We start from the raw sequence: 20,489 nt of genomic DNA, 5'->3' as shown, positions 1-20,489 counted from the left end.
CATATCTCACCTTTACTCTAGGAGGGTTCATTGTCTGAATGAGATTCATTAGGCCTGTTCCTTTCTCTCCCTCTTTGCAGCCCTGAGGCTGCCATACTGTTTCAGGGAAAGCTTTTGTTGCCAAACAAAGAAAACTTGTGTACAAATCAATAAATGCTAGTACAGGGTGCCTCCTATGTATGTGTCTCAGGCTAACCAGAAATGTGTACGTCCCTTCTGCTAACAAAAGCTTATCTTCCTTCCATGGAGTTGAGCAACTACAAAAGAGCAAGTTTTCAGCCCTGAAATGCCCTGGAGATTTGTGTGTTTATAATGGAAAACCCTGAAATCACTGACCCTCTAAATTTTTCAAATATTTTACATAGAGTAATTAAAATATGAGTAAAATATTTTAAATTTTTAACAACTTATTTTCACAAGAACGGGCATTTTTATGCACAGTACTTATACATTCTGTTAAAACATTTTATACTTAGTAAGTAAAAATACTCTTTGGTGACACTTTAATATTGCATCTTGGTTCTTTTAGAGAAACCTAAACAGTGGAAAGTGAAAAAAAAATTTTTTTTGATGAATGTGCAAAAGTTGCATTCTGTTGTATAATAAAAAGACAAATGTGAAAGTTCTCTTGCTTGCAGTAAATCCCCCTTGCAATTTGTAAAGACACTCGGTGAACTCTGAGAACATCCTCATAACTCTGTGATTTCTGTCCCATCACACAACTATTTAACATTGGGGAATAATGCAAAGAGAACTCATAAGATAATCTGGTAAGATTCTGGGTTGATAAGTATTATTAAGGGTTTTTATTTTGGTTTAGTTTTATTTTTAAAGCAAACACCATTTTTCAAATCCTAATAATGCAACAACAAAATCAAATACAATCTGTGGCTGAAGGTTAGCTGTGTTAATGCTGTCAGCATCTTTGCCAGTCGCTGGTTTCATACTCATTTTGTTCCAGGATTTTCCCAGGTGCCTTTACATTGAATTTTGTTAACTTTACAGTTGCTAGTGTATCTAGGGCTTTCTGCTTTGTTGTTGTTGTCACTGCATTGTCATTATTCAGCCAAAGTCTGCCTTGTGTAAAGGTAAGGTCTGTGAAGTTGGATGAGGTTTTTTTTTCCTAAATTCCCTTTAGCTAAAAACTCTGGGAACATGAAGAGTCGTGTCTGCATCCTCCTGCTGATGAAAACAGGGAAATTTCTGTGTTGGCTAAATTGCAATGTATTGTTAAGCCATGTATTATTGTAAATCTGCAGCTTCCCACTGCTGGGATTTTTGACTCACCAAATTCTCTGAGCTGCAGTGATAAAGACAATGCATCAAGGAGACGAGGACTGTTTTGGCTGTGAAATGTTTATTAAATCTCTCCGTTACATAATGGCACTGGAGGAAGGAAGACTGGAAATTGGTCAGAAGCTTCCAGGAATGGGCAGGAATTTTAATAGCTCCCATTGCTCATATTTTCTTTTCCTATGGAATATTTTATTTACCTCTTTTTATAGCTACATGCAAGAGCTTCATTGCTTGCCAACCTGCAAGTTTTATCCCTGAAAAATGAAACCATGAGGTTTTAATATGGGAGAACCTCCTGTAAATATAGAAGTGAAGTCCTCATCAGACTTTCTGGGAATGGCAGCACTGGATGTGCAGTCTTTAGCCAGCACGCACGGCTGGAGGCTTTTGTTACATCTTGGGCATGAGAAATAAAGGGAGAAGGTGCCATTCCTGGGTACACTGTGAAACTGAAATTACTAGGGGACTTGGGGGAGGAAGAAATGGACATCGTCTTATAGGAGGAAACATGAGTCTTAGTTCAGTTGTAAGCATCAGCTCTTCTCATGTTGAATTCTCTATTTGTAATTTTGTTATTCTTTCTCTTGTTACCTTCAGCACTTGTGAGGCTGGCCCTTCCACTCTTTGAATTTTGCACTTCATGTGTCAAGCACATCCACACATTTTGAGTGTAGCAGCCTTTTGTTTGGTCCTGACACTCTGCATCTAAGCGGGCACATATGTCAGCAAAGCTGGCCTCTGCGTTGGGAACAGACTGCCCGAGTAAACTGATACTTCATCCTGTGATCTGTCTCCTCCAGTCGGTGCCTCCTAGAAATGCTGTTTCCTTTGTTGTTTTTTCTTCTGTATGATCAGCTCAGGCAAACCATTTCCTTCTCTCTCACAGCAGTGCTGGAAAATCAGAGAGGATATGACCTTAGATCAGTCATTCTGTGGTAGCAGTGCAACACCATTCCTCTGCTGCCATGCAAAACAATCACTCTTATCTGCTTAATTATCTGGGATGTCTCATAGCAGTGCACATGGCTATTTCAGACATCTAGGTTGTTTTCCATGTAAAACAGATTGTCACATGCTGTACCTCCCAAGTGTCAACTCAGAAAACCTTTTACACACTCAACTTCATTTAAACAGTTTGCTCGTGCGGAACAGTATCCCAGCAATGAAAATAGGGTGGAAATGGAGAAGGCAATGGGTCATGTCTAAAGGGTGATGGTGGGAAAGATTAACATGTCAGTGGGGAGCTTTGAGAAGAATGGGGTTATGGCTGGACTGGGAGTTTTCAGCAGCAGTGAGACTCTGACAACATGTATGTCACATCAGTTACAATTAAAAATTGATGGAGTGTAAAGTTGCCAGGGAGATTTAATAAAGGGAGGAAGTAATGTGAATAAATGGCATAAAACGCACTAACCTTAAGGTTGCCTCCGTCCTTGCTCCCAGGCATTTCTACTGATGTTTCTTTGGTTTTTTTCTCTTTCTGTATGTTTTCTGGTGTAAAAGAATAATCATCAGGCTCGCTCTGGTTTCCTAAGGCAGAGCACAGACACCCTCCCTAGTGCCTGGCTTGCATTTGCCATTGACCAGCATGCTCAGTTGGCCTTTCTCCCTGGTCCTCACCACTCTGTGTTCTGCACACTCAGCTACACCCAACTGCTGTACGCTAATTGTCTGTCTTGATTTAGCTAAGCTGCTACGAGGGCCAGAGATTTGCACTCAGAAATCCCTGTGGTGCTGCGCTGCTTTGGTTTTTTGTGTTTTGTGCAGAATAGAGAGGCATTTGCTTGATTTATTAGTGAATTTGGGGCTGTAACTTGCTGCTGTAAGTGCCAAGGAACAGGCCATAAGGGGACTGGAGGTGCTGGGGGAGTAAAGACAAACTGGTTTGTATTTTTCCTGTGTAGGATGTGCTTTTGGTGGGGACTGTGCACACAAGCCTGTGGGATACAGTCTTTGAGGATTTTAGCAGGTCTGTCCTATTTGCATAGGTCATGGAAACAACACAATTTTTCACTGTTTCAGTGGAGATGGGACAGGTCCTTTTGTCACTCAAACCAAGCAATTGTTTGAAGGAAATGGTTAGAGGTGCAGTAAATTTCACTGTCAAATTACTGCAGAGGCAGCCATTTCACAGTGCCTCCCCCTGCTTGAGCTGGCAAAGTGAGCGCTGTGTGCTTGCTCGCTCAGAGCAGCCTTCTTTTGGCACACTGTCTGTAGATTGCGTTATTCTACTCAGTGTTCCTTCTTCCAGGTCGCTCATCTCCAAACCAGACCAGAAGACAGCATGACCCCATTTGTCACAGGCCCTCTCTATGCTGGAGCATCACACCCGCTAACTCTCTTTGTCTTCAGTCTGTCTGTGCCCTGTCTGCTCCAGCTGCCCTTTCCCAGTCCTGCTCTTGCTGGCCTTAGAAGGTCAGTCGTCTGTAGGGTCCAGGACTGAAAGCTTGCTCAAAGTCTAAATGACATTCTTAGCTTCCTGCTGACTCTTGTTATTTCTTAGGGTGACTTTATCAGACTGTTAGACCTGATCTTCCTGTCTCACTCAGTGTTGCTGAGAGCTTATTCAAGCTTTGCTCTTTTATTAGCTGTCATCATTTTGCTTTGTTATTTAAAAAGCACCTGGGGGGGGATTTTTTGTTTTTAATTGCTGTTGTTATTGCCAGTGATTTATGCAGGGCTGGATCTGGTCAGCCAGGCCCACTCCCTGGTGCTTGTTCTCCCTGTCTCTGCTCAATACAAGCTGTTCTCCAGCAGGAGTCAAACAGCAGGTGGGGAGTGTGGGGGTCCCGCCAGCCCTGCAACAGAGTCCAGAGGGAAGGGAGCACGAGGTGGCAGCAGGTACACTCGCAGTAGTTACCCAGCAAGGAAGAGTCTCTGTGAGCTCTGAGCTACAGCACACGGCTTCTGGTAGTCCTTTGCAGCCATATGATATTTTATAATATATAAGACGATATATTGAGACAGAGTAGGACTTTGGCTTGTACTTTTTATTAGCTATTTACTTGCTTTAATTTTGTGCAGTGGTCATCACTGAGAGATAACCAGTAATACCTGTTAGTTTAAATAAACTGTAACTGGACCCTGCTGAACTCTAACTTTTTTGGCATATGCTCAAAACCCTCTTTCCCCTTCAGTCTTAAGCAGCCTCTCCCTGCTATAAATAATACACTCTCAGAGGCTCTGTTCTAAGTGCATAAGGAAAACAGCTTCTGAGCTGGAGGATCAGCTGTGGCTGTGTCTATCAGCAGGGCCATTTTGGCAGCTTAACAAGATGACTATTTAGGCAGCTGGAGATAGAGCTTTCAGGAATACTAAGCATGGTTGCTTGCTCTTCATAGGAAACCAGACACTTCAGAAATGGTTTCCTCTTGATTCTGGGAAAGAATGCTGTTGTTGAAAGAAACCAAACTTCCAGCACGGAAATTCAGGGAAGAACGACCTACATTCTGGCCAGCTTGTAGGGACCTTGGCCAGCCACAGAGGCGGGGGCGGATCTGTTCCGCCAGAGTTATAAGCAAACCCTCCTGGCAAGCAGTCTGTTATTTGGGTTTGCTGAAGCTCTGAAGCTAAGCACAGCTGCCCACTGGCCTCCTGGACCTTTGTGCAGTCCCAGAATGTGGGAGCTACTGGTTACTGACTATTCCTTACAAGGGGTCTTCAGGAATTTCTGCCAGAGTTGCACCTACAGGAACCGATCCAATTCAACAGGAAAGCATGTGTGTGCTGGCAGCATCCCACTGTGGGCTCACGTCCGTAACAAAGTGCGCAGAGATAAGGTTGGCCTGACTTGCTTCTCTGTTGCTTCTTGGGGTTTCTGCAGTGTGAGCAAACAGGGAGGAATTTTTCTCTCTGCTGGTTGACTTTTTTGGGGAGGGGGAAGGATGTAGGGGGACTTGTCTCGGTAGCTGTCAGCTGTATTGGGCTAGTTTGTTGATGATTTGAGAGTGTGAGCATGACTGCATTTGAAATCTCCCAGGATGTACTGCAGCTGCCGTTGTTTCAACATTTACCCCTGCCTGTCAGAGAACTGCTTTTGCATGGAACTCTGTGAGAGGGAGGAGCTGTGCTGCAGAAATAGCTCTAGTTATTGAGTGTCTTTTTGTTTGCTAACAACAGTAAACTCAAAACACAGGGTCTAGTGCAGTTGCCTCCTTCTGGTCTTACTGTGTCTCTGTTCAAGAGCCAAGTGTTACAAAGCCATCGCAGGAGGCACGGAAGCCTGCTTCCTTTGGCTGGTTCTGATTGCTGACACAAGTCCCCATGCAGACAGCTCTTTTCTCTTTTGCCAGTCTAGCAGGAGCAGAGTGCTGTTCTCCAGACGTTCAGATGAGTTTGGACTCTCTCAGGCAGTATTGGAATTGCTGCGGGATGTTTGAGTACTTGAGTCAGCTGCTCCCTAGCCTCACAACTGCCTACTCAAAGCAAAGCTGAAAACGGGAGATCAGGGCTTTGCTCCAGGACTTGTTTCTGCTTAATGAATTCTTGCAGTAGCGGGGCCGGGTGTTCTTCCTGCCACCATGCTTAAGTTGAAATGAAAAGGGATAGGCAGGTTGAAGTAAAACGACTTTCTGTGATTTCTGGGCCGATTTTCTCTATTTCTTCTCTGTCAGGTCATGAGAGGGGTTTGGTTTGTTTAAAATTACTTGTGTCTATGTGGATCGTTTCATATTTCTCTTCCTTGATCTCACTGTTAGGGTCATTATGTCTTTTTTTCTTCAGTGGAACGTAGTCCTTCCTGGAAGCTATTAGCTTTGTGGCCAAGAGCTGTGAAGTGCTCCAGCCTGGCTTTGTATTTCAGTGCAGAAATTTCACACTCATTCAACCTCACCTATCTCTAGAAAACTGCAGAGGGAGACGGTTTCCTCTATTTCAAATCAGTTATTTCAGAAATTTCTCCTCCCCTTTTCTGACTCCTGGCTGTATGGAATGGGACAAATTTGGCTGTCTGTTAACGTGCCCATTGTGCCTCAGCCATGGATGCAGTCTGTCTTCCTGTGAAAGCTGAGGTTATTGGGTTTCAAACACTGATTCTGCTCACTGAGGTTGCCTTTGTTGTTGAGCAGACACTGCACCCATGCTGCTGTATTTTCCATATGTGTGAGTCCTCACTGCCCCTGCTTAGAGAACCGCACAATATCTGAGTGTGCCATTACCTGAAACCTGGGAAACCTTGGAATGTGTGTTTTCCTGTGGAAAAGAAATAACATGCTGAAAGTGGTAGTGCTGTGCTCACTTGCAGAAGCCTTTCAGGATAGCTGATTTCTCTGTTCCTAGCTCATGGGTAACTTCCATGTTTTTCAGCTGGACCCACAGGCATTGCAGGACAAAGATTGGCAACGCACAGTCATCTCAATGAATGGAGTAAGTATGGAAAACAGAAGTTAGCACTGCTTCTGTACCTCTTACGTGCTTTATTTCTTTGCTCTTCATTGCAGCATAGAAAAGAAAATGTTTGAAAGGTAACAGCTGTTCTCTTCTCTTCAGGTTGAAGTGAAGCTGTCGGTGAAGTTCACCAGTCGGGAGTTTAGCCTGAAAAGGATGCCGTCCCGGAAACAGACTGGGGTGTTTGGGGTCAAGATCGCTATTGTCACCAAGTGAGCTGATGGGTCACATTTCTCCCTGTTGTTTTTTGGAAAGCAAACTGGCCCGTGGGTTGCACCCACTGCGAGATTTGTTGGTCCAGTCTGCCCCACTCGGGTAGTAGTGTAGATGGCTGTGGCTGCAGAAAGGAGATGCTGTAAATTCTCTGAGCTGCTTTTTTTTTTCAGGGGTAAAAACCAGTGTGCACACAGGCTTTGAAACCCAGGGTGTTTACTTCCCTGAGTTCCGGAAATACCCCTTACCCCTTTTCTCTGTAGTTAGCTGACTTGGTCACAGGTTCCCATAGCCAATGAACAGTGATGTTTCCTTTCCATAATCGGAAATGTTCAAGTTCTTTGGATCCTGTCATATTATTTTAACCCCTGATCTTTTGTCATGAATCGTTTGCCAAAGAAACCTGTTTGTTCTGTTATAGAGTTTGGGAAGTGTGGGACTTCCTCCCTATGGAACTGCATTAACTGGAAAGCAACAGCGTTGCTATGTATCCGAGGTCTGTTTGGGAATCCTCTGGTTACCTGTGTGGAGTCGCAGACTTTCAGGGCACTGGGATCCAGCCAGAAGCTCAAGTGCTCAGGGCAGCTGCAGAACAGCCAGAGACAGGCTGAGACAGAGAACCCTCTCCAGTTTTAAATGGAGTGTTTCAGCTCAGTCTGGATTGCCAGCTCAGACTCTCTCCGACCCCATTTTCTAGATGAGTTTTGCACAGCAAAACATTGGGGTGATTTTAGCCAGCCCTAGCTGGCTGGGGTAACGAGCATGGAGAGCATGGGCTGTATTGAACTCTTCTGTCTGGCTTTCTTAAGGAGAGAGAGATCGAAGGTGCCTTACATAGTGCGCCAGTGTGTGGAGGAGATAGAGCGGCGTGGGATGGAGGAGGTGGGCATCTACCGTGTCTCTGGGGTTGCAACCGATATCCAGGCTTTGAAAGCTGCCTTTGATGTCAGTAAGTATTTGTGTCTGATCTTTTCCTTTGCACTGTGAGAACCTGCATGAGCCCCCGATCAGGTGGCTATGCTGTTTTTAAACTTATGTTCCCCAAGAAGTATTAATAAGTAGAAATTCTCACACAAGAGTAATTTTAACCCTGGCTGCATGTTTTATGAATATTCTTCAGCTACAGATATAACCCAAGATGGGATGGATCCTTACAAGAAATAGGGCATTTGTTGTTCTTCCCAGCACACATGAAATGGTGGGTTTGCCTGCCTTGCCAAATCTTTGTAAATGGCAGAGGCCTTCCTCAGGGGAAGCGCAGCAATCGGAAGGTGTAATTTCCTCACAGTTGTGAGGTCTCCAAATTAATGTAAGTCCCTGAAATTAAGAATGCTTTGTGAAAGGAAGGCAGCAAAAACAATGCAGGTTTACTAGGAAGGGTGTTTACAAAACTGAAGTTGGTTGTCAGGGCTCCTGAGTTATCTTCTTAACTCTGTCTAGATTGGTGTGTGCAGATTGTAAAATTAGATCATTTTGACCAACCTTTGTAAAGCTTTCTTTGATCTTGAGCAGAAAAGGGCTCCTTACTGGTCCTGCATTTAAAAAAAGGCTATGTATGTCCCAAAAGGCATCCAATATCAGGCAGATGAAACACCTCCAAGCTGCTGAGGTACAAAAAGTGAAATTCTGTCCTACTTCCAGCCTCCACATGATGGTCCAAGGACTGCTCAAACCACACTTGGCTCCCTGTTGATGCAAGCAGTCATGAGGCCTGTGCCAGTTGCCCAAATTCACCCTCCCTGCACTTTTTCTTCATTTATTTTGTCAAAGTTCTTCCTTCTTGTATATTCTTTTCAATCCCTCTAAGCTACCAAATCTTTACTAGTGCAAGTAAGGGTGTTTCACATTTTGAAAACCAACTTTTTTCATTTATAATAAATGCTGGTTTAGACTAAGCTTCATGAAACCAGCACTGGCTCTGCTGGTTGGTCTGTTTGTTTTAGGGAAAGGGGGTGGTTTTGTTGTTCTTAATAGTAACAAAACTGAAATGTGAGCCCTGTATTGCCTGTGTACTTTAGCTACACTCAGTGGGGAGTTAGACAGCCTCCGAGTCTCTTACTCTAAACTGTTAGAGGCAGGGAATTGGAATAACAACAGTTGTCGCTAACAAAAGTTGAAATGCATATAAATACAGTCAAGCAGGGCTTGTACCAGATAAGGCCCCGGTCGCTGGCACAGCATAACTAACCCTGGGTAGTGTGAGGTTCCCTCAACTTGATGCAGAGCTATAAACTCTTTGCAGTTGTTTGTGCAGCACTTCTCAGTTGTCAGAAGGTAGCTCATTTCAACTGGAGAAATGTAAACAGGAAAACTCTCAGCTATTTTGGCAAAGACAAAGGATAAACAAAGAGACTTAAGGCAAAAAAAAGAACGGATGCAAGGCCAGCAGCTTCTTTACTCTGCTTCCCCTCTTCCCTGTTTCAGATAACAAAGATGTGTCAGTGATGATGAGCGAGATGGATGTTAATGCCATTGCAGGCACCTTGAAACTGTACTTCCGGGAGCTGCCTGAACCCCTCTTCACAGACGAACTGTACCCCAACTTTGCTGAGGGCATTGGTAAGTAGTAGCAGAAATAACCCTTGGTAACTGAAACTCTTCTGTAGGAGGCTGCTCCTAAAGCAATACAAACCACATATTTAGTGTTGGACAGAAGCCTGGAGCAGGCTGTTAGGGAAGAGAAATGGAGCTCAGAAACGAGCACTGGAATGCCAACATCTTCCTATGCACTTGAAGATGGGCAATTGCTGTGCTTTTTTGTAAGCTGACAATGCCCAGGTTTCTGAAGGGAGGTAAAGAATGGACTGCCAGCCTGCTTGTTGAGGCTGTGTGTGCTGTTTGGCCCATTCGGCCTTCCGGGGACGCCCCCTTGGCGGGGGCGGGTGTACCCTGTCTTGGCTTGGTGTAGGGGAGAACCATCATAACGGTTGAAAATCTGAAAGCGCTTGATCTGCTTGAGAGAAAAGGATTCTCTATGTGTCTGCGACATAAAGAGGTCTTGTGGGGTATTGATGTGCAGTCTGACCTTCCAGCCTATGGTGGATTTACAGTCCGTTTGGGACCATCCATATTTGTTCTTCTGGGAAATTATACAGTCAGTCAAATTCTTGTTCACTGCCTGTGGTGATGTTTTGTTATTTTCTGTCTTGTAGCACTTTCAGATCCTGTTGCCAAGGAAAGCTGTATGTTGAATCTATTGTTATCGCTTCCAGAACCCAACCTTGTGACATTCCTTTTCCTTCTGGACCATTTAAAGAGGTAACTTGTGGATCCTTTAGACACCTATTTAATGTGTAAACATCATTGTTTTGGAAAGGGGAGCCTTTTCCTTGAATTTGTGCTGAATCACGCAAATGAAGAAGCATGACTTGTTATGAATGCTCATCAGACAACTGTTGTCTCATACTCACTTAGTGAGGCACTAAATCCTGAATCTATTCCCACTCAGGATTAGAAGTGGCAGAAAGGGCTAACAAAAGTCTTGGGGCTTGTCTAGTGCAAATGCAAATTCCTGGTGCGCTATCACTGCAAAACTGCACCTGCATCTGGAGACAAAGATTAGGAAAGGTTTTAGTATAAATTGTGAAGCTTTGGCCATGTTTAAGGACTTGTGAGCCCTGTCACAGAAGGTGTTTGCAATCTAATAGTGTATTTTTAAAAATTGCAGCTTTGCACATCTGCTAACTGGAGTTGTCAACTCCTTGCTTCGACTAGTCTTTCTGATCTTGTCTATGTCTTTGTAATACGGTTGTACCTGTGAAGGAGTATTTCCATGTGTTTGATAGTAATGCAGAAAGCTTGCTTAACACATGCACAATGAGTTAATTTACATATGTATTTTATACATACCAGAGGCTGTCACTGGAGAGATGAAAAATAATCTTGTGACTGAGGTTCTGGATTAAAATCCAGGAAATCTGGGTTTTACATGTGTTTCTGCTGCAGACTGGTCTGCTGTTGAGTAAATTTTTTAACCTTCGTGCCAGTTTCTCATTTATAAAGCTGGGATGAAAAACATTCCTTTATTTCTGTTCCACTTCTGCCTGGCCAGAGAGTAGGCAGGAATCCCTCTTCCAAGTTTTAAATCATGTCTGTAGAGTCCGTGGAGACTGTGGTTGTGTCACATCAAGGTATTTGCTTATATATAAAGTTCATTTAGGCACATACGGAGAGTGGTTGATGAATGTATCTAAAATTTTTACAAAAGGAATAAATAAGGTTTCTTAGCTAAGGACACTTCCAAACTCACGTATTTATAAATATCTGCCTTGTTCTTTGTTTCTTCTGCCAGGGTTGCTGAGAGGGAAAGCGTTAACAAGATGTCCCTGCATAATCTTGCAACTGTCTTTGGACCAACACTGCTCAGACCTTCAGAGAAGGACAGTAAAATCCCCGCTAACCCAACGCAGCCTATCACAATGACTGATAGCTGGTCACTAGAAGTCATGTCCCAGGTAAAATCCTAAATGTGCCACTGGCTCTTGTGAAGGCAATATCTGGGAAATGGCCTGGTTCCGCCATCCGTTTGTGTTTTCCTGACAGGATTTTAAACAACTTTCACCCTTACGCAGACATTTTAGACTGTTTATAGAACTGCATTTCTTTAGGCAATTCAGTTTGCATCTGTACGATACAGCTTCTCATGAAAAAACGTCAGGATGTGCACATTCTGTATCTTTCCTCTATACACTGTATTTAAAGAAATACATAACTGCAAGATGTTCCTGTGGAGAGCTGTGGGCATGTCTGCCAACACTCAAATAGCCAGGATGAGGAGGAGTTAAAAGGGTGTTATTATTACCTCTTTCTTTCTTTTTCCAGGTTCAAGTTCTTCTGTACTTCCTGCAGCTAGAGACTATCCCTACCCCAGACAGCAAGAGGCAAAGCATTCTCTTTTCCACAGAGGTGTAGGTGCCTGGGACACCAACAGGACACAAAAAAACTGCTCTCAGCATAAATCTGCCACACCTGAGAACAAGACGACTGGTGTTTCTTCAGACATTGCTGGCCTGTCCCTGTCCTAGGGACTTATGGCCCTCAGTGCTTCTGCTGTGTGTTAACCAGAGACAAGCTGAGGAGAAAAATCTGTACTCTTGATTGGTAGGACCAGAACTGAACTGGAGATGGAGCTCTGCAGAATCTCCACTAGAAGGAGCAATAGACACTTGAACAAATGCACCACAGAGTGTGGCTATTATTCTTGTTGGGAATGTGACAGAAGGTATTCCTCATTTTATGGATTTAATTTATCATAAAGGAACTGCAAGATTTCTACTGGACCACTTGATAGGATACCCCTTTTTGGGTGAGGGGGAGTTAAAGGATATATCACAACTGTGTCTTTAATAACTGCTGTTTTTAAAGTACTGTTCTAGGCCACAAAACTAGCATTGCTTTGCAAGAGGAGAAGGGAAGGGTCTGGGATCTAAGATTTCCTCCTCAGAAATTCAAGTCTTGATTTGAACAGGGTTCTAAAGAAATGAAACAGTTTTGCATACAACTAGAACTGTTGGTTTGTTTGGGGGTTGGTTTTGTTGTTTGTTTTTTTTTTCTCATCCACCCTTTCCCTTGCAAATGTTTATACAGCTCTAGGGAAGGAGAGGCCTTGCTCTTGCCTCTGCTGCACTTCTGATGCGTTTTTTGGGGTTAAGGGAGCCAGACCCAGTGACGTTACACTATAGATAAGTAACAGCAAATTAAGGAGAAGCAGGGAGGATTAGCCAGGGGTTCTGTTTGAGATTGTGTTGTTTGCATATAAAAAGCAGGGCCAATATTATCCCGGCAGGATTGCTAAATTCCTTAGACCCCACCAAACTTAATGAAAATTAATTGGGAAAACTGTTAATTTCCAACACTCTGAAGAAAAAAACATTATCACTGCAAAAATAATTAAAGCATTTGTGGACAAAAAAAAAAAAAAAATTCAATGGCTGTCAGTTTGGCTGGTGGCTCACTCCAAAGTTTTATCAAAACATCTCTTTTTGATACTTGAATTTTTGGAGGCTTTGTATGTTGCTTCTACAAGAGTCTTTTTCTGATAGACACAAATACTTGGATGAAATGTATCAGAATGTACTTTATGGACAATCTAGCAAGTAGCATGCATTGTGTATTCTCTAGAAATTCCAACCCTATTTTAAATAAGAGCAGTGAAGAAATGTCTCTGGAACTACATACAGCAGTACAGAAGGTCTTGCCAAGTACAACCTTGGTGTTTCCCTGCCTCAGGGCTACGCAGCTGTAAAGGGCAGCAGGATTTGTCTAGAGAATTGAACACAATCTCATTGCTGGTATCCAGAGCGCAGTACGCTGGCTGTGGAGCAGTTGTGCCAAACACCTTGGGGGGTGGGAGCAATTCCATTTTCATAAACTACTCCAGCCTCCTTTACTTCCTACCCAGGTATGCAGCATCCATTTAGTGGCATCAGTCCATCATCATCCTGGTGAGAAGAAAAGTACAGCTTGTAGACAAGGGAAGGAATCAGCATGAGAAGGGGAGGGAGGGAGATTTTGAAAGATTGGTAGATTGTCGACATCATTTTAGGGAAAATATGACAAAGAAAGCAACCCCTGTGATGCTGAATTTCACATTTTCTGATGGGTGATCTGCAACCTCTCAATTAAAAAAACAAAAAACAAAGGAGTCTTTCAAACAAATGGAAAGAAAAAATTAAAGGGAAATGATTTTGTAGTCTTTGTAATTGACTGCTGCATAATATTAGAAATTATTGTACTGTGAAGTTGCAAATTCAAAAAGGAACAAATATAAATTTCGATTTTGTGAGTATATCAATATTTTGCATGCTTTGTAAGGATTCTTATAGGAATTTAATATTGCTTAGTATCCCTCCCTCCTTAGGTCTGGGAGCAAACCTCTTTGTAATGTAATGTACAACTAGAAATTCCTTCTCTCTTGTATGTATTTCCACTACATTCCAACTTCTGAACCCGTAAAACAGAAAAACTGTTTATAGTAGGAGGTGCTTTTTTGGGGGAGGGAGGGAATGAAGGCAAGGAAACTTGAAAGCTTAAGATTTTGATTTTTTATTTTTTTTTTTTTTTTTCTCTTTTGAAGGTAAAAATTAGTCACAATCCTGAAGAACATTGACTTCAGGAAAGTCATGCAGAGCAGTAAACCACACTCTCTGGTTTTGTTTTTATGTATTTGTTCTCATTTTTACATTGCAGTTCTATAGCAATCCTTTTACTGCAAGCTGCACACCAACCCGTTCCAAGCTGTTGTTTGATGTATCTGAGGCAGTAGTGCTGCTGATTTAAAAGGAAAAACCCAACCAAACTACACCAGGTGGTTGGGTAACAGCCTTTTCCATTTGGTGTTTGGAATCTGTGGCTGCTATTTGCAGTGTTGAAACTGGAAAGCAATACCATAATGACTGTGCCAATTTACTTTTGCCCAACTTTTTTATTTTTATTTATATAAGAAGTTGATTTTAATATTAAAGTACTGATCTATAGTATGTAACCATGAGAAAATTGCTTTTGCTTTGGTTACTGTTACAGGTGGTTGCTTTTAGTCTCTCATTACAATGCTCAGTTCTAATGTAACATTATCTAACATGCAGGCATGTGGATCAGGGAAAAAAGTTAATTTAACTTAACCCATTAATTATTTCTGTTAAGTATGAATATGTTTTTCCCAAAGCTGGTAATTTTGGGCTGGAAAAGATATGCTGATGATGAAGTCATGGACTCATTTGAAATATGAGAACTGATTTCTTGAATTTCATTTAATTTTGCAATTAAGTTTTTTCAAATAGTCTTATGTTTTCAGAAATTAAGTATTTCCAAAAGGCTTTTATGTTCTTTTCCCAGGGAGGCTGGTTGGTTTTGGTTTTTTTTTTTTACTTTGTTATTTTTTTAATAAGCCTTATCATACTTAAAAAGGGAATTGCAAAACCTGGCTTTAGAGAGGCCGCCTGATTTCTACTCTTACGTATTCCCTTACGAGTTCTGTCAGAAAACCTAACTCTTCCATTTTCTGTATCAAAAAGGTACAATATAAGAGCAAACTAGTAAAAAATTACCCTTTACATGTGCACTGGGAGTTTATGCTCTTTCAGTTTCTAGTGTATTGGAGAGACCTTTCTAAAAATGTAGCTTTCAGTAACAGGAATCTGAAACGTTAATATTTTCAACTAAAGAAATTCAGGTGTTTAGGATAGTCTGTGTATCTCCAGTTTAAAGAGAGGAATAAGCATCAGTTTCCTGGCATTTACAAACTATTTTAGAATTATCATGGATGTTTTTAACACTGAATAGGTTTTTAAGTAAAATTTTAAAAAGTTAAGTAAAGCAAACTATGGGAAAAGTTTTCAAAGATGGTCAAGAAATAACAGTTACTAGATCAGTTTCAGCTTTGTGTTTGTGTGTGCTTTGTATGGGAGGGGAGTGTTTGAAACCAAATTGAAACACATCCATTAAAATGCTGCTGGTGTTCTTTATTCTTGCACAATTTTTAACAAGTTGAGGTAGTAGCTAAGCTATTTCAAGCTGTATTTTAATGCTGCTATATTTCAATGTATCAGCTAAGGGCAAAATACAGCAGTGTGGTGACTATATTTGCTGATGCCCACTGCCTGCCTTGGTTCTGACCTTCAGTTGCTAGGACAAGGCAATCAGCATGCACCCTACGGAGCAAAACTGCAACTTCTTTGTTGGCCACGAGGTGGTGGAACCACAGAGTATGTTTATGGGAGATGCAGTCTTTTTACAGTTTATTCATTTTACCTGATTAAAAATCTGTTTTACGGTTGTTTATGTTAGTTTTCTATGAGTTTATTTAAACCAATGTACTGTTCTTTAAAGCATACATGGATCTCCATATCTGTTTGTCACCCTTGTAACACTGGAAGGCATCACAATGTGTTCTTTTATCTTAACGTGCCATTCTTTCAAGGATGTATAAAATGTAAATTGACCAACATGGCTTTTAAAAATGTTTAAAATCTGATGGCAAAAAAACAACCCTCTCTGATTCCTCACTGGTTAATCCTTTTGTTTCAGTGCTTGGTCATCTACTGGGATAACATTATCAGATGTGGCATTCTTATTATGGAAATTTTAGTAAGAAATGGGAAATGCTTTAAGAAGAAGACCTAGCAGGAGGCGAGTACATTCATGCTAGATGTAAGGGATTTGCTTCTGTTCCTTGAAGAAGAAAAATCTGAAAAGGCAGTTCCTAAGTAGATATGATCAAATTAATCGAATTCTTGGTGTAGTTAGTCACTTGTTTATGCCCTCTTAAATTTGCAGTCCAGGTATGTTTTTCCTTGTAAACTTTGCCAACATTGTCATAGTACTGTTATCAGAAAAATAAATCTGATAACATTCACTTCCTTTAACTGAAGGCACGTGCAACTGAGATACTGGACCCTTAGACTAGTATTAGCAATTCTCCACTCTGAACTAGAATGAAGTGAATGTTCGTGTGTGTTCTCTGAATTTTCTGATTGAATAGAATTAAATACATGGATTGCCCTCAAAATCAACAGAAGCTCTAAAGGAAGCACTTACAGTTAATGATTACTCCTTAATGAGGTTTTAGAGAATAAAGGTAACACAAATGGAAAAGAGAAGCATAATTAGGCATCACTCAGATCACATCGTGTGGAAGTAGAGAAGTTCTCATTTCACATTACAGAAGGCGGCTTGTGCCCTAGATAACTGTAAGCAGAGACTGTCTTGCCAGTAAATAAACATTAATATAGGAACGCCAGGAATTTAGCTTTTGTAGCCTCCCAGTTCTGATGTGCTGCAACCCCTTTCTTGCCACTGAAAATTCACAGTTCAGTGCTAAGAAAGCAAAGCTTAGCACTTGTTTTCTACCTTATTCCCCACTGTTGTGGCAATAGATGAGGAGGAGCAATACAGTCCATATATTACTGTAGGTGAAACACCACCGCAAAGAAGGGAAAAGTGAAACGAACCAGAAAGTTAAACTATTTTTTAAGCTAAAAGTCTGTTTCTAGGCTGCAAGGATAAAATGTCACAACATGCTGTAACACAAAATGGTTGAAGTAGTAGGACCAAAGCAGACCTGAGTGCACATAATCTTGATTCTCCTCCGCCTATGACCATATCACTAGATTTAGGCCTTCCAGGTCAAGCAGATACATAAATGCTATTGCCAAGAATTAGAAAATTATTAAATGACCTAGTTTTCCTCCTCTGTTGATTCTCTTTGTGTTACCATCTCATAGTAGAATTGCAGGAGACTGTTAGAAGAAAACCATGCAAGTGAACCATGTGAATACTGTCCATGTCATTTATTTCCTACTGTCATGTTTCACCTTGCTGTAGGAAAGCCCCCTCCTTTTCCAACAGAAAGCACATCATTCTGCACTGCAGAAACAACCCCACCAGGAGGTTCAGTTTGTAGCACAGCTATCCCTGGAGATAAATAGAATATTTCCAGTCTGGAAATGGTTGCAATTCTGGTGCAGAATGGGCCGGGTACTGCTAAAGCTCTGGGTTCATGTAGGACTGGTTAGCAAGTGCAGTGAGATGCTATTATTTACACCTGTTCAAGCATATTTGGGAATTAATATGAATAGAGAGTACCCAAGCCTAGCAGAACTGTTTGCTCTACTGCTTTGTCTTAATCAGTCATGTTCAAATCATGGTTCATCAGAATGGGGAAAGCTTTGTTATTTTCTACTAGAGCTTTCATTTGTGTAACTGTGCAGTCTTTCCCTGGTAGCGAGATTTTCTGAGAACCTAAGACAATCCTACAGATGAGCCATTTCTCTAATCTGCAGAATGATTTCTATGCCAAGGCCACGTTACATCCCTGTGGATTTACAAAGGGGAGGCTTGTGTACAAACCAGCTTCCTGCCTGGAAGGAGAATGCGGCATCGTTCTGCAGACAACCCAACCCAAGGACCACAGGGTAGAGCCCGTCAGTGAGCAGCTGGTCTTGGGCCTTAGGTGCTCACATCGCCCCTGGGGCAGTCTGAGTGAGGCCCAGAAAGCAGTTAATGGGAAAATCCTCATCCAGATCCTTCTTCCTATGCTTAATTGAATGAGCAAATGCCAATCTACATAGAGTAGTTCAAATTTCCTCCATTTTAGTCCCATTTTGGGAGAAATTGGGACTACACTAACTCTAGGTGTTACACAAATAGCTGAAAATTGATCCATATCTACCACCTACTACATTTGACATAGTTTTTCATGTAAAAGCCCCCACAGCGAAAGGACGTTTCGTCACAACAGCATCTTCTAATCCCTTCTTTACTGCTTCCGACAGCCTAAGAGAAATCTTGTTTTGGGCTTCACAGTGACGTATGAAAACTTGTGAAGGCACTCAGTAAGGGTAATGTATTTGGAATCCTGGATAAAACATGCCTATGCAGGGACGTTTGAGGAGATGGGATATCACTACTAACCAAGGCAGCAAAAAGAGGGTTAAGAAATTGTTGTGTTGGATGACCAAGAAGCACCACAATGAAGGGGTGAATTTAAACATGGACACTCTGAAATGTTGTCCTTTCTGTGTCTGTCCAGCAAATAAAATAAAACTAAGCCTTCTCTTGCCTATGTAAGTTGTGCAGTTTGTTCTTACCTCTAGCATTACAAGTTTTTATAATCCATGAAGAATTCCAAGGAAAGGAATTAAGACTATTTAAATATAAATATAATTATATAATTAGTCCTAAATTATCGTGTAGAAGACAAACAACTTGTTTGGATAATTTTGGGTTTCATCAGAGTTAATATTGTTAGCATTGTTTTAACACTACCATATTAGGAATTTGGGTTTTGACATTTTATACTGCTGTTGCTAGTGCTTCAGTAACTTACAGTGCTCTCTTTTTAAAAAATAAAACCTAGTCCTAGTAGTTTAATATTGAAAGGTGTTGAAACTGTACTGCTCAGCATCTCTCAGTTTAGGCCTAAAGAGAGGGGAAAAGGGAGGAAAAAGCTGTCCTTTTGGATAATTTTTTTTAAATTTTCTGAGAAAAGTGGTATGCAAAAGGGATCCAAAAACTGTATGTGGAGGGGAAAAAAAGGCATCTGTAGCCTTTCTTTGTATACAGTGTTAAATAAAATTTCCTGTATCTATGTTTGTCAGGTTCTTTTAGTCTTATTTAACTAAAAACTGGGCCTACATTAAATTGAATGTGTGAATGCATTCAACAGAATTTGCTAGAGGTATGGAATTTAACTGGTGTTTCAAAATAAAAGCTATTTCATGCTTTACAAGAGAAAAGCTTAAAATCTAGAGGTTAGTACAGGGTTATTGCTGAATTAAACTATAATGTGGAAATAGTTTACATGTAAGGTAGAGAAGTAGCTGGGCAAAACAGTCCATTTTCAGATGCGTGTTAACCCTTTTGTAGGAGTACTGCTTCAAAATGGAGCCAGTCTCAAACCATGGATGCTTTATTGGTGTGCAGGCCTCCGCACTAGAATGAAAGGCTCTGGCCTCTTCAAACATTGCATGAAATTTGTAGGTGGGTTTTGTAGGAATCAATGTGGAAACTGAATCAGTTATTTAAATCAAGCTTTCTTGGTGCTTTATTTAAATAAAATGTTATTTAAATGATTAATGTAATTAAAGTATACGTATGTTTTAATATAGTCTAAATTTAATATAAAATATAAACCTCTATAATAAAAAGATACCTGCTCAAAAGTTCTCTACCTGATTTTCGTTCAGTGTGGATCACAAAGATGACATGTTTCAATGGCAATATCCAAAGTGGAGAAAAATGTAGCTGACCTTACAGTGTTTAAAATTACACTGAAATAAGATACAGGTCAAGAAGAAAATGTCACGCTTACCCCTACTTTGGGAAAATAAGGGGAAACTCAGTGACTATTACTAATACTTCCTAACAGTGGTATATCTGTATAATTATTTTCAAAATACTTTTCAGATAGCTTTCTTCTGCTAAGTGGTTCTTACTTAATTAAAAAGCATAGCTTTGTAGTGCAACCACATTGAATGGTACTAGATGCCTCTGAGTGAGCCTGGAAGGTATCACAGAATATCTCAAGTTGGAAGGGACCCATAAGAATCGAGTCCAACTCCCTGCTCCTCGCAGACCTGCCTAAAACTATGGCTCAGTGTTGTCCAGATGCTCCTTGAACTCTGCCAGGCTTGGGGCTGTGACCGCTTCCCCGAAGAGCCTGTCCCAGTGACTGACCATGCTCTCAGGGAAGAACCTTTTCCTGATGTCCAGTCTGAACTTGGCCTGACACAGCTTTGTTCCATTCCCTCATGTCCTATTGCTGGTCACCAGAGAGAAGAGATCAGCACCTCCCATTCCGCTGCCCACTTGAGGAAGCTGTGGACTGTGATGAGATCACCCCTCAGCCTTCTCCAAGCTGAACAAACCAAGTGACCTCAGCTGCTCCTTGCAAGTCTTGCCCTCAAGACCCTTAACCACCTTGCTCACCCTCCTTTGGACACACTCAAATAATTCGATGTCCTTCTTATATTGAGGCACCCAGTACTGGTGGTGGGGCGGCACCGGTGCAGTATCAAGTGGGACAGTCACCTCCCTCAACAGTCTGTGCTGTGCTCAGTGCACCCCAGGGCACTGTTGGCCCTTTTGGCTGCCAGGAC

General features: G+C 41.5%; 1 protein-coding gene across 3 annotated transcripts in view; it reads left to right on the top strand.

Annotated features, from left to right (window-relative positions):
• BCR (BCR activator of RhoGEF and GTPase) overlaps positions 1 to 19,489 on the top strand; it is a 106,418-nt gene extending 86,929 nt beyond the window's left edge. For all 3 annotated transcript variants that reach the window (XM_074921554.1, XM_074921553.1, XM_074921552.1), the window contains 7 exons: positions 6,601 to 6,660; positions 6,784 to 6,893; positions 7,704 to 7,843; positions 9,319 to 9,453; positions 10,047 to 10,152; positions 11,186 to 11,348; positions 11,716 to 19,489. In XM_074921554.1, the coding sequence (XP_074777655.1) occupies positions 6,601 to 6,660; positions 6,784 to 6,893; positions 7,704 to 7,843; positions 9,319 to 9,453; positions 10,047 to 10,152; positions 11,186 to 11,348; positions 11,716 to 11,805 (804 nt within the window). In that variant the 3' untranslated portion in view covers positions 11,806 to 19,489. The remainder of the gene's footprint in view (positions 1 to 6,600; positions 6,661 to 6,783; positions 6,894 to 7,703; positions 7,844 to 9,318; positions 9,454 to 10,046; positions 10,153 to 11,185; positions 11,349 to 11,715) is intronic.
• The last annotated feature ends 1,000 nt before the right edge of the window (positions 19,490 to 20,489 follow it).

The sequence above is a fragment of the Athene noctua genome, chromosome 17 (assembly GCF_965140245.1).
Source record: "Athene noctua chromosome 17, bAthNoc1.hap1.1, whole genome shotgun sequence".
Classification (NCBI taxonomy): Eukaryota; Metazoa; Chordata; class Aves; order Strigiformes; family Strigidae; genus Athene; species Athene noctua.
The sequence above is the reverse complement of the archived record's forward strand: the minus strand, read 5'-3'. Positions and strand labels throughout refer to the sequence as shown.